General features: G+C 32.9%; 1 protein-coding gene across 14 annotated transcripts in view; it reads left to right on the forward strand.

The window, feature by feature from the left end:
- LOC105344015 (Regulator of G-protein signaling 3) overlaps positions 1-18,588 on the forward strand; it is a 63,347-nt gene extending 44,759 nt beyond the window's left edge. For 3 of the 14 annotated variants that reach the window (XM_011451583.4, XM_066075368.1, XM_011451580.4), the window contains 5 exons: positions 11,383-11,979; positions 14,894-15,069; positions 16,970-17,127; positions 17,267-17,433; positions 17,643-18,588. In XM_011451583.4, coding sequence (XP_011449885.2) covers positions 11,533-11,979; positions 14,894-15,069; positions 16,970-17,127; positions 17,267-17,433; positions 17,643-17,828 — 1,134 coding nt within the window. In that variant the 5' untranslated portion in view covers positions 11,383-11,532 and the 3' untranslated portion in view covers positions 17,829-18,588. The other 11 variants (XM_011451579.4, XM_020073606.3, XM_011451582.4 and 8 more) reach the window with 11 other exon arrangements.
- Positions 18,589-19,881: the final 1,293 nt, after the last annotated feature.

Here is a 19,881-nt window from a genome sequence, read left to right on the forward strand (position 1 = left end):
CAGTTAAATTTTTTTTAGCATTCAGTTTCTTAGATTTCAAATCCATTCAGTAGTTTTGTCTGTTAATGTGAAAACAATTGACCAGATACATGTATTGAGAAAGCTTATATCTCAGTTTGAGGTATATTGATGATTTTAAAAATGCTCTTATTTTATCCTTTGATGAATTTATTAAATATACCTTGTTTTCTCGAACTGCAGCACTAGCTATGATGGTACGTACTCTTGTACTATAACACAGCAGTATATATATATCTTGCACAAAGCTCTCTCTCTCTCTTGTTCTATTTTTATACATAGTTGAATATCATCAGAGCATGTTTTATTTTTTTTTCCTAAAAATAATGAATTGTTATTTTAGGATTATCATATTTCTGTGAATGAAATTGTATATCTATCTTTCTCCTTTTATCCCTATCGATCTTGCCTTCGTTGTGATTTCTCCTAAGTATTTCATTATCTATAGTGTCGATCTGTATTTCAGGAAACTTTGTGAATTAACTCTATTCTATTTATTGAAAATTTATAAAACAGGACTTTTTAAAAATTTTGCTTTTATATATAGAAAACTGAAATGAATGAAATTTGCATCTATCAACCATATCAACTGTATGAAAAAAATACACACATTTTTACAGATAATATGCAGTCTTTGAAAACAATGATTTGGTTAGGCAGCATAATTTGAGCAGAACCAATTGCTTATCAATTCCCTTGCTCTGATTGGGAGCTGGTAATAAAGTTATTGAGTTCTTGATATTAATGGAATAGACCAGATAGTTCTGAATGACAATGCCGGCCTCCCCTGAGTGGAGTTCACTGCTAGGGGCCGAATGAAGTTTGCAGGTCCCCGAGGGCCGGAGCAGACAATATTTGGTTTTATATGAGAGGCTTTTGATGGAGGCTGATGGCAGATAGAGACAAATGGAGGAAGATTTGACAGCTCTCCCCTCTACATCACGCTTTGTTGTTTATCTGTATATATATACAGAGGCACATCACAAAAGCTTTTGGAGACAGATTGGATTAAATGACTTTATCTGTATACTGCAAGAGTTCTACTGCTGATAGTTTATTACTTATCCAATACAGTAATTTTGCTCTGCTATGAATTATTTAGAAGTCCATAAAAAGTGATGCAACAAAATTTGTGTAATTTGAAAAGCTCTAAATTTTGATGTGTATGGTTCACAAAAGTGTATTTTACTCTTGAAAGGCTGAATTGAATTATAAATAGATTAAATTCAGTAACATATTTCTTTAATGTAAAGTTTGATTATCAAATAAAAATAATTACATTTTATTAGTTCATGCAATTGATGTAATATCCAATGTCAGAGGGAAAAAAACGTTACGTCATTTAGTCTTTGCAAACTAAATAGTAACAGGAAGTTGCATATAACCCATAATCATGAAATGTTTAATGCTCTCAAGGGCTTAGTCACCATATTGTGTCCTATAATTTAAGAATTAGTTGCATCCTTGAAGTTTTCAAGAGAAGATGCTGATTCTGCAGAATATAAAGAACTCTTATATGGCATCTCAATGATACGTCATCATTAGAGATTGGTAGTAGTTCATTAAAATGGGGCACTGAGAAAATATCACCAGGTATTAAAGAGCTTCTCCGAGGAGATTTTATACATATGACCTTTCATTACTTTACATCTTCTCAATCCGCCTTGATTCTCCATGCTTCCTTATAGCGTTTTTCTTGATTTATTTCTACCTAATAGAGACTGTAGCTTTGATTATAAAAAATGACTTTTTAATCATGAACTGAAAGTTCTAGGAACGTTTATGAATTGTCAACATCAAAGGATTGTTACTTCAAAGGAGGAGTTTAGAAAAGCTTGTTATCTTTCCAGGATTCTGTGAGAATGAATGAGTCTGTTAACCCAACATCTTTATTAACAGCTATAATAGCTATTTTACAAAACAAAAGAGTAGATTTACCTCTGATTTGTATGATATATAAGGTATACTCATTTTTCGAAAACTCGAAATGAATTGATTATAGGGAAAAGGGGGCTTGTAAACTTTCTCAGCATTGTGTAGTCAGTATGGTTAGAATGAATATTTTTAGTAAGTGCTTTGCTGGGTCATTGTTGTCCAATGTATACATAATACACACATATGAAATGGAAAATTAATGACAGTTTTCAACCGAGCTCTCATCAGTTGCGGTAACATTATCTCGCGTACATATTTCCATGAAGTATCCAATAGAGCCCAATATATTGATTTCTCACCATCAATTATTGTGTGAATGAGGGGAAAAGAGATTGTCAATAGAGTATCATATCTCCAGTACAACAGCTTCTTGTTCAGAGGTACCATATACATAGCTCTAATTTGGGCAATATTGATGGATATATTTAAACAGCTAATTAGCACTTATTCCCTGGAGTGCTCTGAGATCTAGGATTGTTTTAGCAGTCCTGATTATGATGAATGAATCTCGATCCACTTTTGCCGCTTCCTTCCCCCCTTTTTCTCTATAGTAATGATAGTAACAAGCCGATCATGAAAAACAATTGTTTAAAAGCTTTTATCTGGCTGCTCTTCCTGTTACTAACAGTTGCCCATTCATTGCTTGCTATTTTGATGCATTGAAGGAGAGAAGAAAGTTATTAAGAGGATGAGATGTGAATTCACAGCAAATTGATCATGTACACAAATTTCAATGTGCAAACATGAATGAGGGAGGAAAAAATGTCTGATGTATTATTCTGTTTTTGTATTGAATTTTTGGGAAGAAAGGATCATAAAAGTGCATGCTGTTTAAAAACGCTATAGATCTTGTTCACATTTAATATTAAGTCAACAAACATGAGCATTGTAATTATTTAATAATTCAAAGTATCTTTTATATTCATATCATGATGCATATTGATTTATGGTGAACTTTACTTACCAATGAAAAATTCAATAAAGCTAATACTGAGTTTCCTAATTAAATGTACATATACTTTTAAAAAGGACAGAAAATATGGAGAAAGTCATACAGTGATCAGTTTGCAGGAATTTCATGAACGTAAGAGGTTCCCAGTCAAGATCTAGTATAGTACAAGTGGCTAAATTTGACAGAAAACTAGTGATTGCAGGAAATTAACATAGATGAATTGGTCAAATGAACTAGTGACAATTTTATTAAAAAAAAATTTCAATACTATTTTGCCAAACCTATTGATCTAATTTAACGTAAGTTATATTTTGTTCAAGGCACTCTATTTCATTAATAGAGGTGAGATGCCTTTTGAATACTCACATCTCTATCAATTTTTGTAAACTTGAAATAATAAATGTAATGCAACCTATATAATCTAAACATCATGCCATTAACCCCTGTTCTGATTGCATTGCAAAAATAACTTGCAGCACAAAGCAATTAAGTTATCATCTGCAGCTACATGTAAGAAACCTGTTTTTATGCCATGGTGTACACGGAGTTTGATTAGGGAAAGGGAAGTATTAACAATGCAAGTTCTGTTGTACAATATCGTAATCCAGGCATTGTAAGACATCCAAAAACACCTTTGTCTCCATGGATAGATAGATAGATAGAGCTGATGAGTCAGTAAGAAGACGTTTATACTGGGGGGTATCCTCACAGTGAAGAGAGGGGGATTTTGGACAGGAGCCTGAGAAATGAGGAAAGGTATGTTACCTAGCCACTAAGGATTTGGCAGGGTACAGAAGTTGTTGTGAGCTATTTATTGTGGCATGTGACAGAACATTGTGCAGAGAGGTGGCTAATTCTCCTCTGAAGCTCCTTGCTGGTGGTAGCTTGTCTGCGGGAGGATGAGGTAGGCTCAGTGATCTGTATAATCTGCAGTGGTTTATGGTTCTCACTGTGTTTGTGGTTTCATGGATGTTTATTATAGAGTGACTGATATTGTTATGTTTGTCTTCATGTATGCAGGTATGTTCAGACTTCAATACAAGGATAATGTACTGAGAGAGAGAGAGAGAGAGAGAGAGAGAGAGAGAGAGAGAGAGAGAGAGAGAGAGAGAGAGAGAGAGAGAGAGAGAGAGAGAGAGAGAGAGAGAGAGAGAGTGGGTGAGTGGGGGGATATATGAATTGAATATATGAATATGAGAAAATCCACAAAGTTCATTGACACTCGCTAATGTACTGTCCAGCTTTGGAATATCTGGGGTTAAAAGTTTTTATCAGTAGAATGCAGAAATAAACCACTTGACCTAGCTCTTGCCCATGGTTAGTTAGTGCATGGTCAGACAAGCAAGAAGCATCAAAACATTTGCTTGGGTCAAGAAGAGAAAAGCCCAGTGCTTGATCTGTGTTATAAGTCAGTATGTACTCCTTGTAATTAGGTACAGCTGTTGAAGATATTTGAGACCATCAGCAAGCCGCCTACAACTTTATGAACTTCTCGGATCAATAATTAATCCATCTTCTGAATCAGTTTCATTGTGATGGGAGCATATATGTATATCTAATATAAAGGAAGAAACAACTATAGGGATTTGTTGGTTAGGGCTGTCAAATGTAATTGCTATAGTCAAAGTAAGTACATTTCTAGATGGATCTAGTTTCATCCAGTACTAATTACTTAGCAATTGTAGAGGAATAGTGTAGTCTTCAACAAACAACATATACTCAAGACAAGATGGAAAACTATATGCTTAAATTGCGAGATAGTGTTTGTAGTGTTTTTATTTGTTTTGTCTCCTACCCTCCCCCCCCCCCCCCAAAAAAAAAAAGAAAAAAACTCTTCATCAAGCAATAACAGAACAAAATTAAGCCTGCATGTTGCTGCTGAGTGTGTATTTTCTAGCATCTATTCTTGGTTATGTTAAAAGGAAATAAAAATGTTGTGTGGCAATTAAATTTACCACAAAACACATTTTATGATATTTGCATGGCAGAACGTGTTAACCTGTAAATTGCCAGCACTTTTGTGTGCCTGCACTCTTTGAGTCAAGCATGTTCCTGTTGTTAGGACTTTGGGAAAATATGGCTCAAGTTTTTGAAAATATGAACTGTTAATCAAATGACTCAGATCAAAGAAAGAACAAAACAAGCACTTAAATTGAATTAAGTGTGTCAATTCCAGAGAAAATGCTAATGATTGGAAATTGGGAAAGGAAGTAAACTTCTTTTGTTTTTAAGTACTCCGTGCCAACTATTAAGGGGAATTTGATTGGATATGTTGCGGCAAAAAATGTACTCTGATATGAGAAATGAGCAAGCTTGTTCCGAGAGGAAGGAAGTTCCCAATATATATTTGGTTTTTAGGGGTTCTTTTTTATTTATTGATTTCAATTACTGTCTCGCAGACAATGGGGAAGAAGTGGTGCAAATATTTCAGAATCGAATTTCTTGGTTCTTCTTCAGGGGTAAGCCGTTAAGCAGTAGTCGTTAGGTCATATAATTGTAAGGATTGTTGTTATCTAAACATTCATTATTCGCCTGGCCTTTTCAGTTCGTTAATGCAAATAGACAAAACATTACTTTTGTTTGAAATTCAATAGCCTTGGGCTTTAATTATTAAAACTTTTCTTTTCTTACAAAGCCCAATTTCATAAATGAAAAGTTCTTATGCAATTAACAGCCACAATTTTTATTTGATTAAATAAAACCAATAACATGTTATTATTTTACTATATATATATATATATATATATATATATATATATATATATATATATATATATATATATATATATATATATATATATATATATATATATATATATATAATTGCGATATCGAATGCATTGACATATACATGTATAAAAGTGAACATGTACATGCATTGACCATATGTAATTTGTAAAACCTATGAGATGTTTGTCTCTTGGAATAATGGATTAAACTTGAAAATTGGGCATTATATGCTTTTCATCCACATCAGCAAAAAAGAAAGAGAGGAAACTATAAAAAATAGACAAATCATTGATTTTTTTTTTTTAAAGATTGATCATTTCAGCAGAACACTCATTTGGACTTTTCTGACTAGTGTGTGTCAATTTCATCGTCTAAAGGCTTAAATATATTACAACTTTTCATCTATTTCTCAGCAACTGCAAATAAAATTTAGCAAATTTCAATCAAACTTGGCATTTTTTATTTCAGATTTATATAGAAAACACAATAACCTCTATCTTTGCTTATTACTACTTTTAAGTTGCTTTTCTTAAGCAAAAACAAATATCTAACTTCATGATACATACAACAGAATTGCATTTCCATGGTTTCCACAGCTGATTTACGAATGACTTAAATAGTTATCAAATTAATAGAATTATAAGCATTAGAGTGGAGACACTATATACTTTATAAAGTGTAAAGCATTCTAGACAAAACACTTATTGATAAACTTATTAACTATTAAATCCATTTTATATGAGTATAAATTTGATGTATACAGTCAAAAAATTCTTCAAACTTATTAAAATGTAAGTGTGTTAAACAAAAATTATTGAAACTATTATGCAATGCACATGTTTGTAACCAAAAAATTTATTACACTTTAACTGTTTGATAAAAATGTATATCAAGTACCGGTAGATATAAGGTTGATTGTTCATTTGATATCAGTAATTCTGCATTTTAATTATTATCGTTATTAATTAGCCTAAAGCTATTATGCATGGATCAATAGGAAGACCCTAATGGGGAAGCTGAACTATTGTATTTCGATCAGTTGAACTGAATGTGTCTTTAGCAATTTAAAGTGGTCTTTTTCTATGGCTTTTTGTTGACTTTGTCAGAGTGCTTGACAGAATAGCCCGTAGCAGTGGGGCCACTTATGGTTACATGGTCAAATTAAGACAGCCATTCTTATAACAGGAAGCATTGGCATACATCAGGTTTTATTTTAATGGAGCCAATTGTTGGGCTTTCCGCTCTTAGAGTGTAGTTTAAAACTGCCTCTGTATTGTTTACAGTGTGTGGTATAAATATTGAATTCAGAAATCAGTAGTTCCAAGAATAATGATTAGATGTTGGAGGTTTGGCCTTGTTTGTTTTCATAAGGTGGGGAAAAGGGATGGAATTTATACGGGCATGAATACAAAAGTAAAATGAGAAGATCTTGCTCTTAAAAAAATAGTGCTGTTTTGTGATGTTTATGTAGCTGTGTTTCTATTTCAGACCCCGGTCAATATCAGAATTAGAGTCACTGAGTTTAAAACTCTTGGCTTAAACAGATTTGGACATATGGTTCAAATGATTAAAGTTAATAAGAAGAGCTCTTGATAATCAATGAATGGCCGTTCAGATGTTGTCAATAGGCACTGATCATGTACTTTTGGTGGTTTCTGTGTTTATATGAAATTTGTTTGAATTAGATATTACCTCGATCAGTCTAATTAATTGAGAAAATTTATGCGGAATAATGAAATTAAAATGTGTTTTTTTTTCTCTGACATATTTGATTTATTGTTTCATTTTAATAGAATTAAAATGGTTATTTTCTCCAATATTTATGATTTATTGTTCCCTCATATTAAATTTGATATAATGCATACATGATTAGCATACCTCAAAGAGAATTATGAAAGCAGAATACTTGTTGTTGTTTTTTTTAAATTGTTTCATTTTCAAAATATTATATTTATATTTATATTTATGCATAAACTGAATGAACAGTATTTGATATTTTGAATTTAATTCTTTTTAAAGGCATGATCTCTCTTGAATGAATTAAATGAAGATTTAAATTGTAAAAAAAAAAAAATTGGAATTGATGCTCAAAAGAAAAATTTATAAGGGCTAGAATATAGGCAGTTGATGTAACTTCATTCATTTTCATAAATATGCATGTTTTTTTCAATTATACACATTTGTCAGATGGAATTTTTTTTTTACTATTAGTTGTAGGAAAATTGGAAACTTTGTACTAATGTGTTTGGATTCTGTTCTATTTCATTTGTCTTTTGTCAATACTTTGAAACATGTTATTGAATCATCCCTGCCAATGATGACATCATATGAATAGTTTGATGGAGTTATGAATGCATCAGGCACTATCCCAGATCTGGCCCAATATTTCTGTTCTCAGCGGTCCCCAAACTCAGTCTGCCATCTGTGGTCCAATGTGATAATGCGGCCAAGAGTATATACGTCATTTGGTTTATCAATTATTCAGAGTAAATCATAAAACTTTTCCTGAAGAAATTGTGTATGGCTCAATAAAGTACTGGGTCCTCCCAGATATTGTTTCATATTATTGTAAAATGTCAGTGGATTATTGCACTATTGGTTTATTTTTCAGTTAATAAATTATTATATTTACGCAAAGGATCAGCTTATTTAAAGGGTATTTCTTGGTACAATGCACACAGTCACAATAATAGCTGGGACTCGATAAGTAAGAGAGTTTTAATTCTTTTCTTTATTTCATTTTTTATTCTAAAAAAAAGTCTTTTGATTTTTTTTTCTGAATGGTAATTTATAGTTAACTTCTTGATAATGTATTAAGAAAATATATTTTATCTATGATTACATGCTACTATGTTCAACGTTTTCTTTAATTTATATGAGTCAACTTTTTATCATTGATGGCAGCTAGTATATAAAATTATTGGAAAAATCTGTGTTTCTTTTTTCCACATGAGCTAAAATTAATGTTCACACTTTCATCCAAAGCTACATTTATCAAATGGCGTTATATGTTGGTGAATTATTGAGTGTGTAGGCCTTTTATAATTGTGAACAGCGATCAGTAACAACAGAACAATATGATTAGTGTCTGGATTCGTCTTCTTCTGCCACCAGCTAGGATATTCCGTGGGGATATAGCTGATCCCTGTCACGTAGACACTTGGAAGTTTTCCCCCCTGCAGGAGAAATCAATCAGTCAGTAGGTCATTCTATTTCCGTCGTTGCCCGCAGCTGACCACGGAACCTCACCGGCGGAAATAGTTGCATATTGTAATATAGGGGGTGGGGGGTGCACTGCTCTCTGACTGGTCGATGAAAGAAATTTTCTAATGGAAGGAAGAAATTCAAGGCATAAACTTATATTGCTCTGAAATGACCTGTATGTTAATTGATCTGTCTGTTAAAATATATGTATTATAATAAGTATCAGTAATTAAAACCTTCAGAGTTATCTAGAATTGACAGCATTAGGATAAATTAGATAAACATTAGTAAAGTTTATATAAGCTAATTTTATAGATAAAAAAGATATTCATCAGAAAGTTTTCCCATATCTTTTACAGGATATTTATACTGAATACAAATTTATTGAAAAAAAAACAACAAAGTGAATTCCTCAGAATATAAGTAAAAAATTTGCTAGAATTTTACCAGTTGTAATGGATCAATTTGAACCTGGAACAAATTTAAGAAATACCAGAGGCTATGTTAATTAAAAACTAAAAAATGTTAACTTTCTTTAGATTTCCTTTCAATTTTAAAATATCTGAACTTTTCAGCCAAAAAAAAAAAATCATGACAGTGCTAGTTCTCATTAAAGTTTAGAAACTACATGGACTTCTTGATATTTTTTTTTATTTCACAATATGTGCAATAGTAAACGTTTGTTGCTTGTCATAGATATTCGGAGCCATAAAACTTTTGCAACTTTTTAAAATTTGTTGCCTTTGAAGGATTACGTATCCATCTCTCGTTTAGAGTTTTATATTAGAAATCTGAATCGGTACAAAATGTTTCTTACATTGAGTAGGCACGATCATCATTTTAGTGAGAAAAATCACGTAGCGTACATCACTCGCGGACAATCCTGTCTTTCAGTTATAGCGAAATGTCCCCCCTGATGCGAGATATTGGTAGGGAGAGAGTTAACAGATGGCTAAGTGCAGGAACCAGAAAATCAGTTGACCCCACCCCAAAACCTATCAAACGCTGATGTATGATGCACTTAAAGAAATCATTGCGTCAAGCTATAAATAATGTATATCTAAACGCACATTTCAATTTGAATGTTCCATTGGACTTAGGATTATACACTTGGAATTTCAGTTTTATAATAATGTGGTTTTGGAAGATTTTGCAGAAGTTAAAAAAGGTAAATTTTCAGGTCTTAAATTGTATGATTTTTATAAGTGTTGATTATACAGACAAAAGTTTTCTCCAATTAATGTTAATGTACTGGGTAATATAACAATAGTTGTAATATCATAATTTATCAATAGATATTTAAGATATTTAATGGAATATACAAGTACACATGTATTGATACAGGTAATGAATATTTTGGGTGTTTTATTTGAAATTTAAGAAAATTTTTCTCATCCCAAATAACTCTTTCCCCAATCTTTATGTAGGTACATCGGCAGGTTTGGGTTTGTTTTCATGCATGACTGCTCATTATCTAAAAGAAGCAATTCAATTTAAAAAGACATGGTTATACGTGGGAGAAAACTGACAAATATGATACATGAATGACTCTACCATAATACGAGGCAAATCATGACAAATTTCTGTGAACCTTTTAAAGGTATGGTGTTTGTGCTACAACAGCTTGACAAAGAAAAAAGGTGACTTCAAGTAAATTGGTAAATAATAACATCCTGTATTTTTCATGTAGAGGGAGTGAATTTCATGTGTTTTGATCGTAGATGGGATGGCAAAATCGTGTCATTATACCTGTTTGTTCCTGTGGTTATAATCATCGATTTCGAAACGAGAGCCCTAATGCACCTTTTTTCTGATCCATTCATAAATCTGTGCAGTGTGTTACAGGTAGTGTCAAACAGCTTGTGGGGCTTTACCTGTGTTGTAAGACCGGTGGGTCATCATTAGTAGTTGTCCAGTACATGTACGTCTATAGCTGTCAGTAAGTAGCCCAGGTTTTCAGGAGTTTTATAGTAGTCGGTAGTCAGGCCTTGGGCTCTTAATTGCTTCTTACATTCCTGGCCATTTCCGTTTCTCCTAATGTTAGTGTAAATGGCACACATTGTTTCAAACGATATCTGGTGGGGTGTTGCCTAATGGAATTACAAGTGTTTCTTCTGACAATAGGAAGTTGTCAAAGTTTATGAGGTAATGATTTGATATTAGCTAGCATTTACTATCAAATAATTAGGCTGTGCAGGGTGAGAGTACTGGTGTATATGATACATGAACCTACCAGGTAATTTGTAACTTTTCAAAAAATACGTAGGTGATTATAAGAGGATTTTTTTTTTATATATCATCAAGTTGTCAAAGAACTGTGGGGTTGTAAGCATGTAATATGAATTTGAGATGTAACGGAGTTCATAAATATCCATGTCAAAGTGATAATGGGTGAAATTCCAGCATGTTTGGAATATCTAGACCTTGCCATGGATAAGATTTTAGAGTTAAGATGAGGCATGAGCTTTGATCAAGGAAGCTGTTGAAAGAGGCCTTCTCTTTTTTCACTGCAAATAGTTAAGAGATTGTTTTCCTTCTTGCAGGGAGTCCACTTAGAAGAATCGACCTCCCCCATTTCAAAACAAATCAGCACTGATTTGAGTGACTTTGTTCGAAACTTAACAAATCCCAAGCAGGATTTGAGTGAGCACACTGAGGACTTTGCCGAAAAACTCGCAAATCCTGGGAACAAAATGAGACTTAAGTCGGCTGACTTATCGAGTCAATTGAAAGAAAAATGTGCAATCGGTGAAAAGCAGGATGTAAGGGACGTGAAACAGAACTGGAGACAGCGAATGATGGAGCGCAGGATTAATCGTACGAAGGCTCAAGACTGTACCAGTCCAATGGACTCCTTCGGGTCCACGGACTGTGAGAAATCCTTCGACAGTGTCTCCTCTTCCTCAGGAAACAAGCCGTCATTTCAGTGTGACTCGTCGACAGAGGCCTCAGAGTCTGAGTTACATGCAACACCAGCCTCAACTCACAGTGAGCAAAAGGCCACAAAGAAAGAAAAAGATTCCAAGAAGAGGCGATTCCGTCGCATGATCACTCGGCCTTTAAGGCGCAGTCAGAGTGCAGGCTGGGAAAAAGACATTCCAACACACTTCATGGAAAAAAGCACTGATGATGAAGATACTGTAAGTAAATTCAAAAGAGTTTTTGTTTAGGAGCACAATGAGGCTTTTCAATGCACACTTCTATTTTTTGACTTAATGTTGCCTCATTTGGGTCACATTAACAAGAGGAGGTTTTGACTTATTTATAACAATGTGTGATTAGATAGTACTTGCTAATTGTTCGTGCTGTAGATCTACATGTAGATTCACTAAAAGCTCCTAATGACCAATTAGTGGTGGGCTTTAATAAAGAATGCATAAAAATGTGTCCGGACAGATGAAAGCATATTGTCATCATTGGTCCAGTTGTGACATTTGAGATTAAGTCTGTCTAATTAACACTACGAACAGGTTTTAATTTCACTGTTAAAATAAGTCCCTTAAAAAAATTGTTCAATTTGATTAGTTGGTTTTTGAACTCTTATTTTTAAAGATTTTAATTGATAACAAAGTTATACCAGCATCAAGTTTTTAAAATTTGAAGTCTTTTTTTTAGGGGAGGGGGGGGGGAAGCAGGATTTTAAGGGAATTCTTTAACATGAAACTGATTTAGAATTTGGAGGCAAAATGTCAGGCATCATATGAATCCTTCCTCCCAAGTTATTTAATTTATTTTGATAGACATATCAACCCTGCCCCTCTCAAATATGCTGATAAGTCATGTAAATTACAACTCAATACCTATGAAAGTAAACGTCATATTCTTAACACCCATACTCTGCAGATTGTATCAAAATGAAATAGTAGAGAGAGAGAGAGAGAGAGAGAGAAAGGGGGAGGGTTAAATTAAATCATGAAATGAAGAGAAGTACGGTAACTGTATTCAAGTATTAAACCATTGATCACAGAAGTTGTTTAGTAGTGAGTACGAGTTGCTCCCCTTTCACTGTGATTTTCACTGGCATCATCAACGACAGAAAATGCTCAGTATAAAACCTAAAGTATTCAAATATCATTTGAAAATTAACTAAATCACTTACAGTATTAACAGTTTGAATCTCTATTTTTTATGCTAAGTCGGATGCTGTCTGATTAGATCCCCCTCTCTTTTATAGAAGGGCCGGGTTACTTTTAATCGGACTAGCTGTCATGAGGTTCAAAATTTCAATTCATCATTGAGTACAAGAGAAAATGACTTTATTTGCTTCAATCAGATTAAAATCATCAAGTTTATTTTTTTTTAGATTTAAAAATATGCCTTTTTGAATTGAAAAATCTGGCAAAATTAATAAGATACCGGTATCTCACTTATCATCATGTTTTAAAAATTTCAAAGCTGACATGATCATAATAAGTATTATAAGTAAATTGTATATATTCATTTAATCAGCACATATTTTTATTTCGTCATTGCATTGCAGTCAATAGTAAAAATGTGTTTTGACTTTTTTTAGCAACAAATACTGTAAGAATGATAATTAAGTGCAAAAAGACCAAATTAAATGTGTCATAACTTTTTAACGTAGACCCCCTTTTTTGCCATGTAATTTTTAGATATGTTAGATTAGGTATGTTTGATTTATGTCAGATATTTTAATATAGCAACCACTTTGAGGAGTGAAATATTTTCAAAAACATTGTTATTCTGTTATGCTTTTGGGCATTTCTAACAGTGTATATTAACATACTCTAGTCTCATCAGTCAAATTCTTTAGATTTTGGAAAAAAAGTGATTAATTGAAAAATAGACTTGATAGGTAATAATATTAATTAATTAATGAGAGACAAAAATAGATTTTTGACTTGAGTCTATGGTCCAGGTTACTTTGATGTATTCATAATTAAAAATTAAGTATTATACAACTAAAACATTAATTAATGAGAGGCAAAAATAGATTTCTGGCTTGAACCTACATGTATGTTCCTAGTTGCTTTGATGTATTTTATAATTGAAAATAAGTTATTTAGAATTCAATAATGATATCAAACTTAATAACAGCAAGCAAACAAAAAAATTAATAAAAAATTATTCTTGAAAAGAAAAGAAAATGCTCTTGAAACTGAATCAGTTACTCCTATTCAATCAACTACGGTACTAGGGAAATCCTTCCTCATTTTATATATAGGCCTTATACTAAGAGAGAGAGCAAAATATTGTTCTGGACCTGTCAGTTCAGTGCAAGCATTACTGATCTATTTGCGGCCTGGCTTTGTTCAAAGTGAGATAGATTTACAGCCCATTATAGATCAGTGGTGTTTCGTGAAATGAGACTTGGCTTAGGTCAGCCTCATCTTGTTGATCAGCCAGGTTTTGCATCACAAACAAGCTTGGAACGTACAAACAAGTTGTTTATTTCACACGGTCAGGTATCGGGAATTGTGAAGGTATAGGTATTGCCAGTCCATGAATGAACCTACGACGCAAAATGACGAATATGTATATATTTTTTTTTATGCAGCCCCCAAACACACTGGTGTTTGCTTTGTGTGGAATTGTCATGTTGGCCCTTTTCAAGTGAAAATATCTGCAATGAGTACAAAACAAGAATTTTCCATTACAGCCCTTTATTTGAGCAAGAGATTTTTTTTATGAATGGTGTTCACTGATCGTAATTTTTTATGGCCAACAACATGCAGTATTGTATGGTACTTGCCTCAAATCGTATTTAATATTTTAAAATTCAAATCAAATAAGATAATTCATCTCACAATATGGTAAACTCAATTTTTTATTGACAAATTAGAAAGGTAATTTTGATCTGGAAAACTGTGCCTTAACCTGATAGCAATATACCGGTAATAATTCAGATTACTACGATATAGGAAAACCAATTCAAAATTTTCACTGTTAAGTACCGTAACTTTTTTGTTAATAATTTCGAACAAACTTAGTTTACCCAGGTAAGTCCAGTTATTGTTCAAAAGTGATAAATAAAACATGTATATAGCAAAATGATAAATATGAAATAGGTAGAATTGAATTTTTTTACTACAGTTGGAGAGCCGAGCCTCAGAACTTGCGGTCTTTAGCCAACGTCTGATAGGACACAATGGAGACTGCGAGGACAGCTCAGCCAGGAAGCCTGTCTATAAGACCTGCTCAGCAGACGCCACGCTGATGGGAACTGACGAGAATAATCCACAGTCTCGGCTTAAAAAGCCCAGTAATTTGTAAGTCAACTGTAGCATTTTTATTCTCTTTGGTTCGAATTGTTTTTGAAAATATCAACATTTCTTTTTTACTTGTAGTCATAAGGCATTCAGATTTGAGAAAAACTGTTATATGTCCTCTTCCATAGTTCTTTACTGGTTTAAGTAAGGAGGGTTTTTAATGGCTTATTTAAAGCAGTCTGTAAAAAAAAGTTATTAATGGCTTATCTAAAGCAGTCTGTAAAAGAAAGAGTTCTCATGGTTGAAGTACAGTATGTAGCCTGCTATGAAGGTTAATTAAACGCAGATTCACTTTGCGGCTACATTTTTTTTTGGACTTAAAGCCTACCTGTGTCAGGCCCAGGAAAATATGAACTGTACCACTATAGGTCAGTGGTGCCTCTGCAGTTGACATGATTTACCGGCGGGTTACAAAACAGCCTCTTTGTACATCGATCACAGCTGTGCGTTTCAACCTTGCATCTTTGCTAGCTGCACTTCTTGTGGCCAGTTGTGCTCATTTTGAAAAAGCTTACTCAATATAGGGTATTCTGTACAGAACCCAATAATTTGTCAAGCCAAATACAAGCACTTGTTAAATATAGGCTAGTACAACTTGTTTAACCATTTTAAAAAGAAAATTACGTTTGTCCTCACACCATTTGACAGCTATATGAAAAATGTGCAATGCTGTCACGAAATTTGGTTAATCCTTTTCAGTCTATAACTTAAAGAAATGCTTTCATTATGAACTGAAGTGGTATAGTGACTTAGGTATGGTAATTGAAGTTTGAATTGACTAACAGAGTAAAAGCATGACGCAAAATATAGATAACATCAAAGGAAAAAATGGCTTTCACATTTGATCAAAAGACTAAGAAAAACCCTTGCAAGTAAATGCATTCAAATCATTAAAATGTCAAATTGTAATAAAGATGACGTTTGCGGATGTAGAATATTCATGGTACGTATATGTACAATCTTTTACTTTGTCGTAAGTGTTGCGTGAATGATGGTTTGAGTGCAATTCATGATTTGGATAGATGCAAATTTGAAAGAATTGCAGCTAAAATTTATAGTTTTGTATTATGACTAAATTATGGAACATCTACATGCTGTCAATTAATATTTTTGATACAATTTGCTTCATACCTGTCATTTCTTTGTTTGTTGTGTTAATTGCAATAATAATGAGCAGTCGTATGAATGTTTTGATACATGGAGAAAAAATATTAAATATAAAATAAAATATACAGGACAGGGTCTATGTGCATGTAAGCTAGTCCTTATAACTTATGTCCAATCTCATTGTAAGGGAATATTTATATTAAGATAAAAAATGTTCAGATCAGATCAATAATGTATGCAACAAGCAGTGCAGTCTTATTAACAAAATTATGATGACAATGTTGATGTCTCCAAATTACATGTGAAAATAATCTTGGTGAGTGACAGTGCTGTCAATTTGTTTACAATTTCTTTGGTTTGTTATGTAGAGAAAAAGTCATTTCATAACGGTACAAGTCAGTTACAGATGATGTGCTAGGGATGTTAGTTTTTAAGGATACGGAGTGATAATGACTACAAAATAACCCTGTGAAAACATGGCTAACACTCCCCTTGTAAATGATTAGCTGGTTGCTGGATGAAGAGAAAGTGTTTCTATTGGTCGGGTCCTCAGTTGGCTTGTCATATTATCACAATACAAACATATATATAGTGTGGTCCATGAATGCATTTGTCATTTCTCATTGATTTACTTTGAAATATGCATGGAACAATGTCATTCATAAAAAAGTGTCTCCACAAGAGGTAAATTGGAAAATCTTTGGGAATAGATATGGTTAAGCAATTTAAAAAAATAGGAAAATCAGCTTTTGATTTTAAATTAGTTTCTTATCTTTTTTTTTTGTCTTTTCAGAGCAAAGAATATGAAAAAGAAATTCCAGTTTCTTCGACGAAGAAACACAGATACTGCGATCGGAGGCGAGTGTCACAGTTCTTCGGTGTTCAGGCGACCCACACCAGATCAAGTCCAGAAATGGAGCAGGTCTTTCGACAGTCTCCTTAATGATAAAGGTATGTGTCCATATAGATCTATACCAGAATACCAACTTGATGGGCACTTTGAAAAAAGTGAAAAAAAAGTCATTATTTTAACAAATATTTAATTGTGCTGAAAACATTATTAAGATTTGTTCTTTGGATTTTTTTTCAGGTGGTATAGAGTTATTCAGGGGATTTTTACGATCAGAGTTCAGCGAGGAGAATCTAGAGTTCTGGATTGCGTGTCAGGAATACAAACAGTGTGAGGACTCTCAAATGCTTCCCTCACAAAGCCAAAAGATATACGGCGACTTTGTAGCTGTGCAAGCTCCGAAAGAGGTATGCAGGAGTTTAGTAATTCTACAATATTAAAATGAAATCACACTTTAGTTTTATATAAGAACAAAATTTTAAATATGACAAAGTAAAAGAAATTATTTCCTGAGCATATATAGACACTTCATCCAATAAATACAGAGTTTCACTTGTATTGAGTTGCCTTAATATATTGCTTGACAATATACTTACCTCTATTCTGTTACTTGCAGATCAATTTGGATTCTAAAACACGAATGATAACTGTGACTAACTTGGAGCACCCTACAAGACACGCATTTGAAGATGCACAGAAAAAAATTCAAGCTTTAATGGAAAAAGACTCTTACCCCCGATTCCTTGAATCAGACCTTTACCTTCAGTTACTGAACAATACGCCATCAAGTTCTAAAGCCTAATGAGGATAAATATGATGGATAGAAAAGGAATCAACTGTTGCTTTGTTGTAAATACAGATTGTGATCTCAGACTCAAGTTGGCTTTCAGGCATGTAAATAGACAAACATTTTTTTTCCATAATTATCTCTGTATTTTGTATGTTCGCTCATGACTGTTCTATTTTTTAATGAAAAAATGGAATACTGTTGTTTTTTATTTTTAAAGTTCATTGTTATATTGCATTTTATTGTTTCTTGATGAATTACATCATTTCCAAATCTAAAAAAGAAGATTTGGAAAAATTCTTATTACGTGTTCTTTTGTACATACATTTACATGTATTGGATTTCTAAAATTACAATGGATATTTTTCATCTAAAAGTGTCAGTGAATTATAATATCTTCAGCCAAAATCAACAATTTATTTCTTCAAAAGACAATACAGAAATTTCTTTTCATCAATGAAAATACTCCCTCTTGATGAAGTTATTGTATTACAATTATTTCCACAAAATCCATTTTTTGTGGTTTTGTAGTATGTATCAAAGAATTAAAAATACTACAGGAACACAAAAATATAACTCTTAAGAAACCACAGGATCAATAAATAGGACTAAATAAGGTAACAGAGTTAATTTGAATATGTCCGTACAAGATAACAGTATAAAGATATACAATATCAAACATTTTTTAAAAATGTTCTAATTAGAACATTTTTTTTCTTACAAAACAATGAAATGTGTCTGTATAGCCCTGCACCCCCCCCCCCTCCCAACACAATCTATCCAAACAAGGAGAGGTACCTCATATAGATGATTTTTTCCCCAATTTGATTGGAGCTGTAGAAATATATAAATTGATACTTATCCCTTTTTTAAGAAAAGCCTGACAATCTCACATTGATTAACTTTTTATAAATTGTATAAGACAGCAGGTGTCCTATATTCTATCGAACATATTGTTAATCAATTCCATCCTGTTATGAATTAATCAAGAGTAGAGTCAAGTCCTTTGTATGGTCTGTAAGTTTCTGGCACAGTAGAGTGGGCAGTTTTTGGGATGACAGTTGAATGAGCTTCCTGGGTAACCAGCCCAGGCAAAGTGTCAGTCATTATTATATAGTCTGGATTCCTCCCTTAAGTCACACAGATTATCTGCAGTACATGACAAGACAATTAGCAGAGTAAAGGAAAAGAAGATTTGTTCAAGAAAGCAACAATCAACTTTGCCCTTTTGAGCAAAGAAAGGATGTATTTTCTGTTTGGTTCTCTTGTCCTCAACAGCCGCGTTGTTGTTTACAGTTATTGAACTTAGAATTTGTTTTGAATCTGTCGTGTGATATTGGGTTGCTATGATGTACAAGCGACCACTTTGCATTTGGTCATCACTTGATTGTTTTTAAGATGTTTGTATTCTTTACCACTGAATAATACATGTATTGGTCAATTTAATTCTTATCAACTTACTGTTACTAAGGTTTGTGTACAGATCGTAAACATTTCCATTTATGGGAAATGTTAATATTTTGATTATATCATGTCTTTGCTACAGAGATTTCTTCATCTTTATCCATCTCTTATTATTGTTAATTATCCAATCCTTCATAACAATCACGTGACATCCGGCTGTTTACAATCTTGTTCCAACCTTTGAAATCCAGGTTTTTTTCCACTTCCCATATTATGAAAATGGTTTTTACTACAGATTTTACTGTAATAAAATACACTAAAATCAATAACACCAGTGTTGTTTTGTATTATTATGGGAATATTAAAATCAAAGTACTAGAATGATTTATGGGTTTTAAATATGATCATTCGGTATGCTTTAATGCATTTTCAAAGTTGAACATGCACCAATATAAGATAAATTTTACAGGTGTAATTTAATAAAACAAAACTAAGAATTCTTTGATGATGCCTTATCAGTATCAGGGTTTAATATCGGGGTTTTTTAACGGGGTGTTCGAATGAAAAAAAAAACGGTTATTAAAATGGTGAAAATGGCGGGTGGGTGGGCGGCTGCCAAAAGAGTACACTCATTGTACGGATAACTCCTCCTGCAGTTTGCAAG

The sequence above is a fragment of the Magallana gigas genome, chromosome 2 (genome assembly GCF_963853765.1).
Source record: "Magallana gigas chromosome 2, xbMagGiga1.1, whole genome shotgun sequence".
NCBI classification, from domain to species: Eukaryota; Metazoa; Mollusca; class Bivalvia; order Ostreida; family Ostreidae; genus Magallana; species Magallana gigas.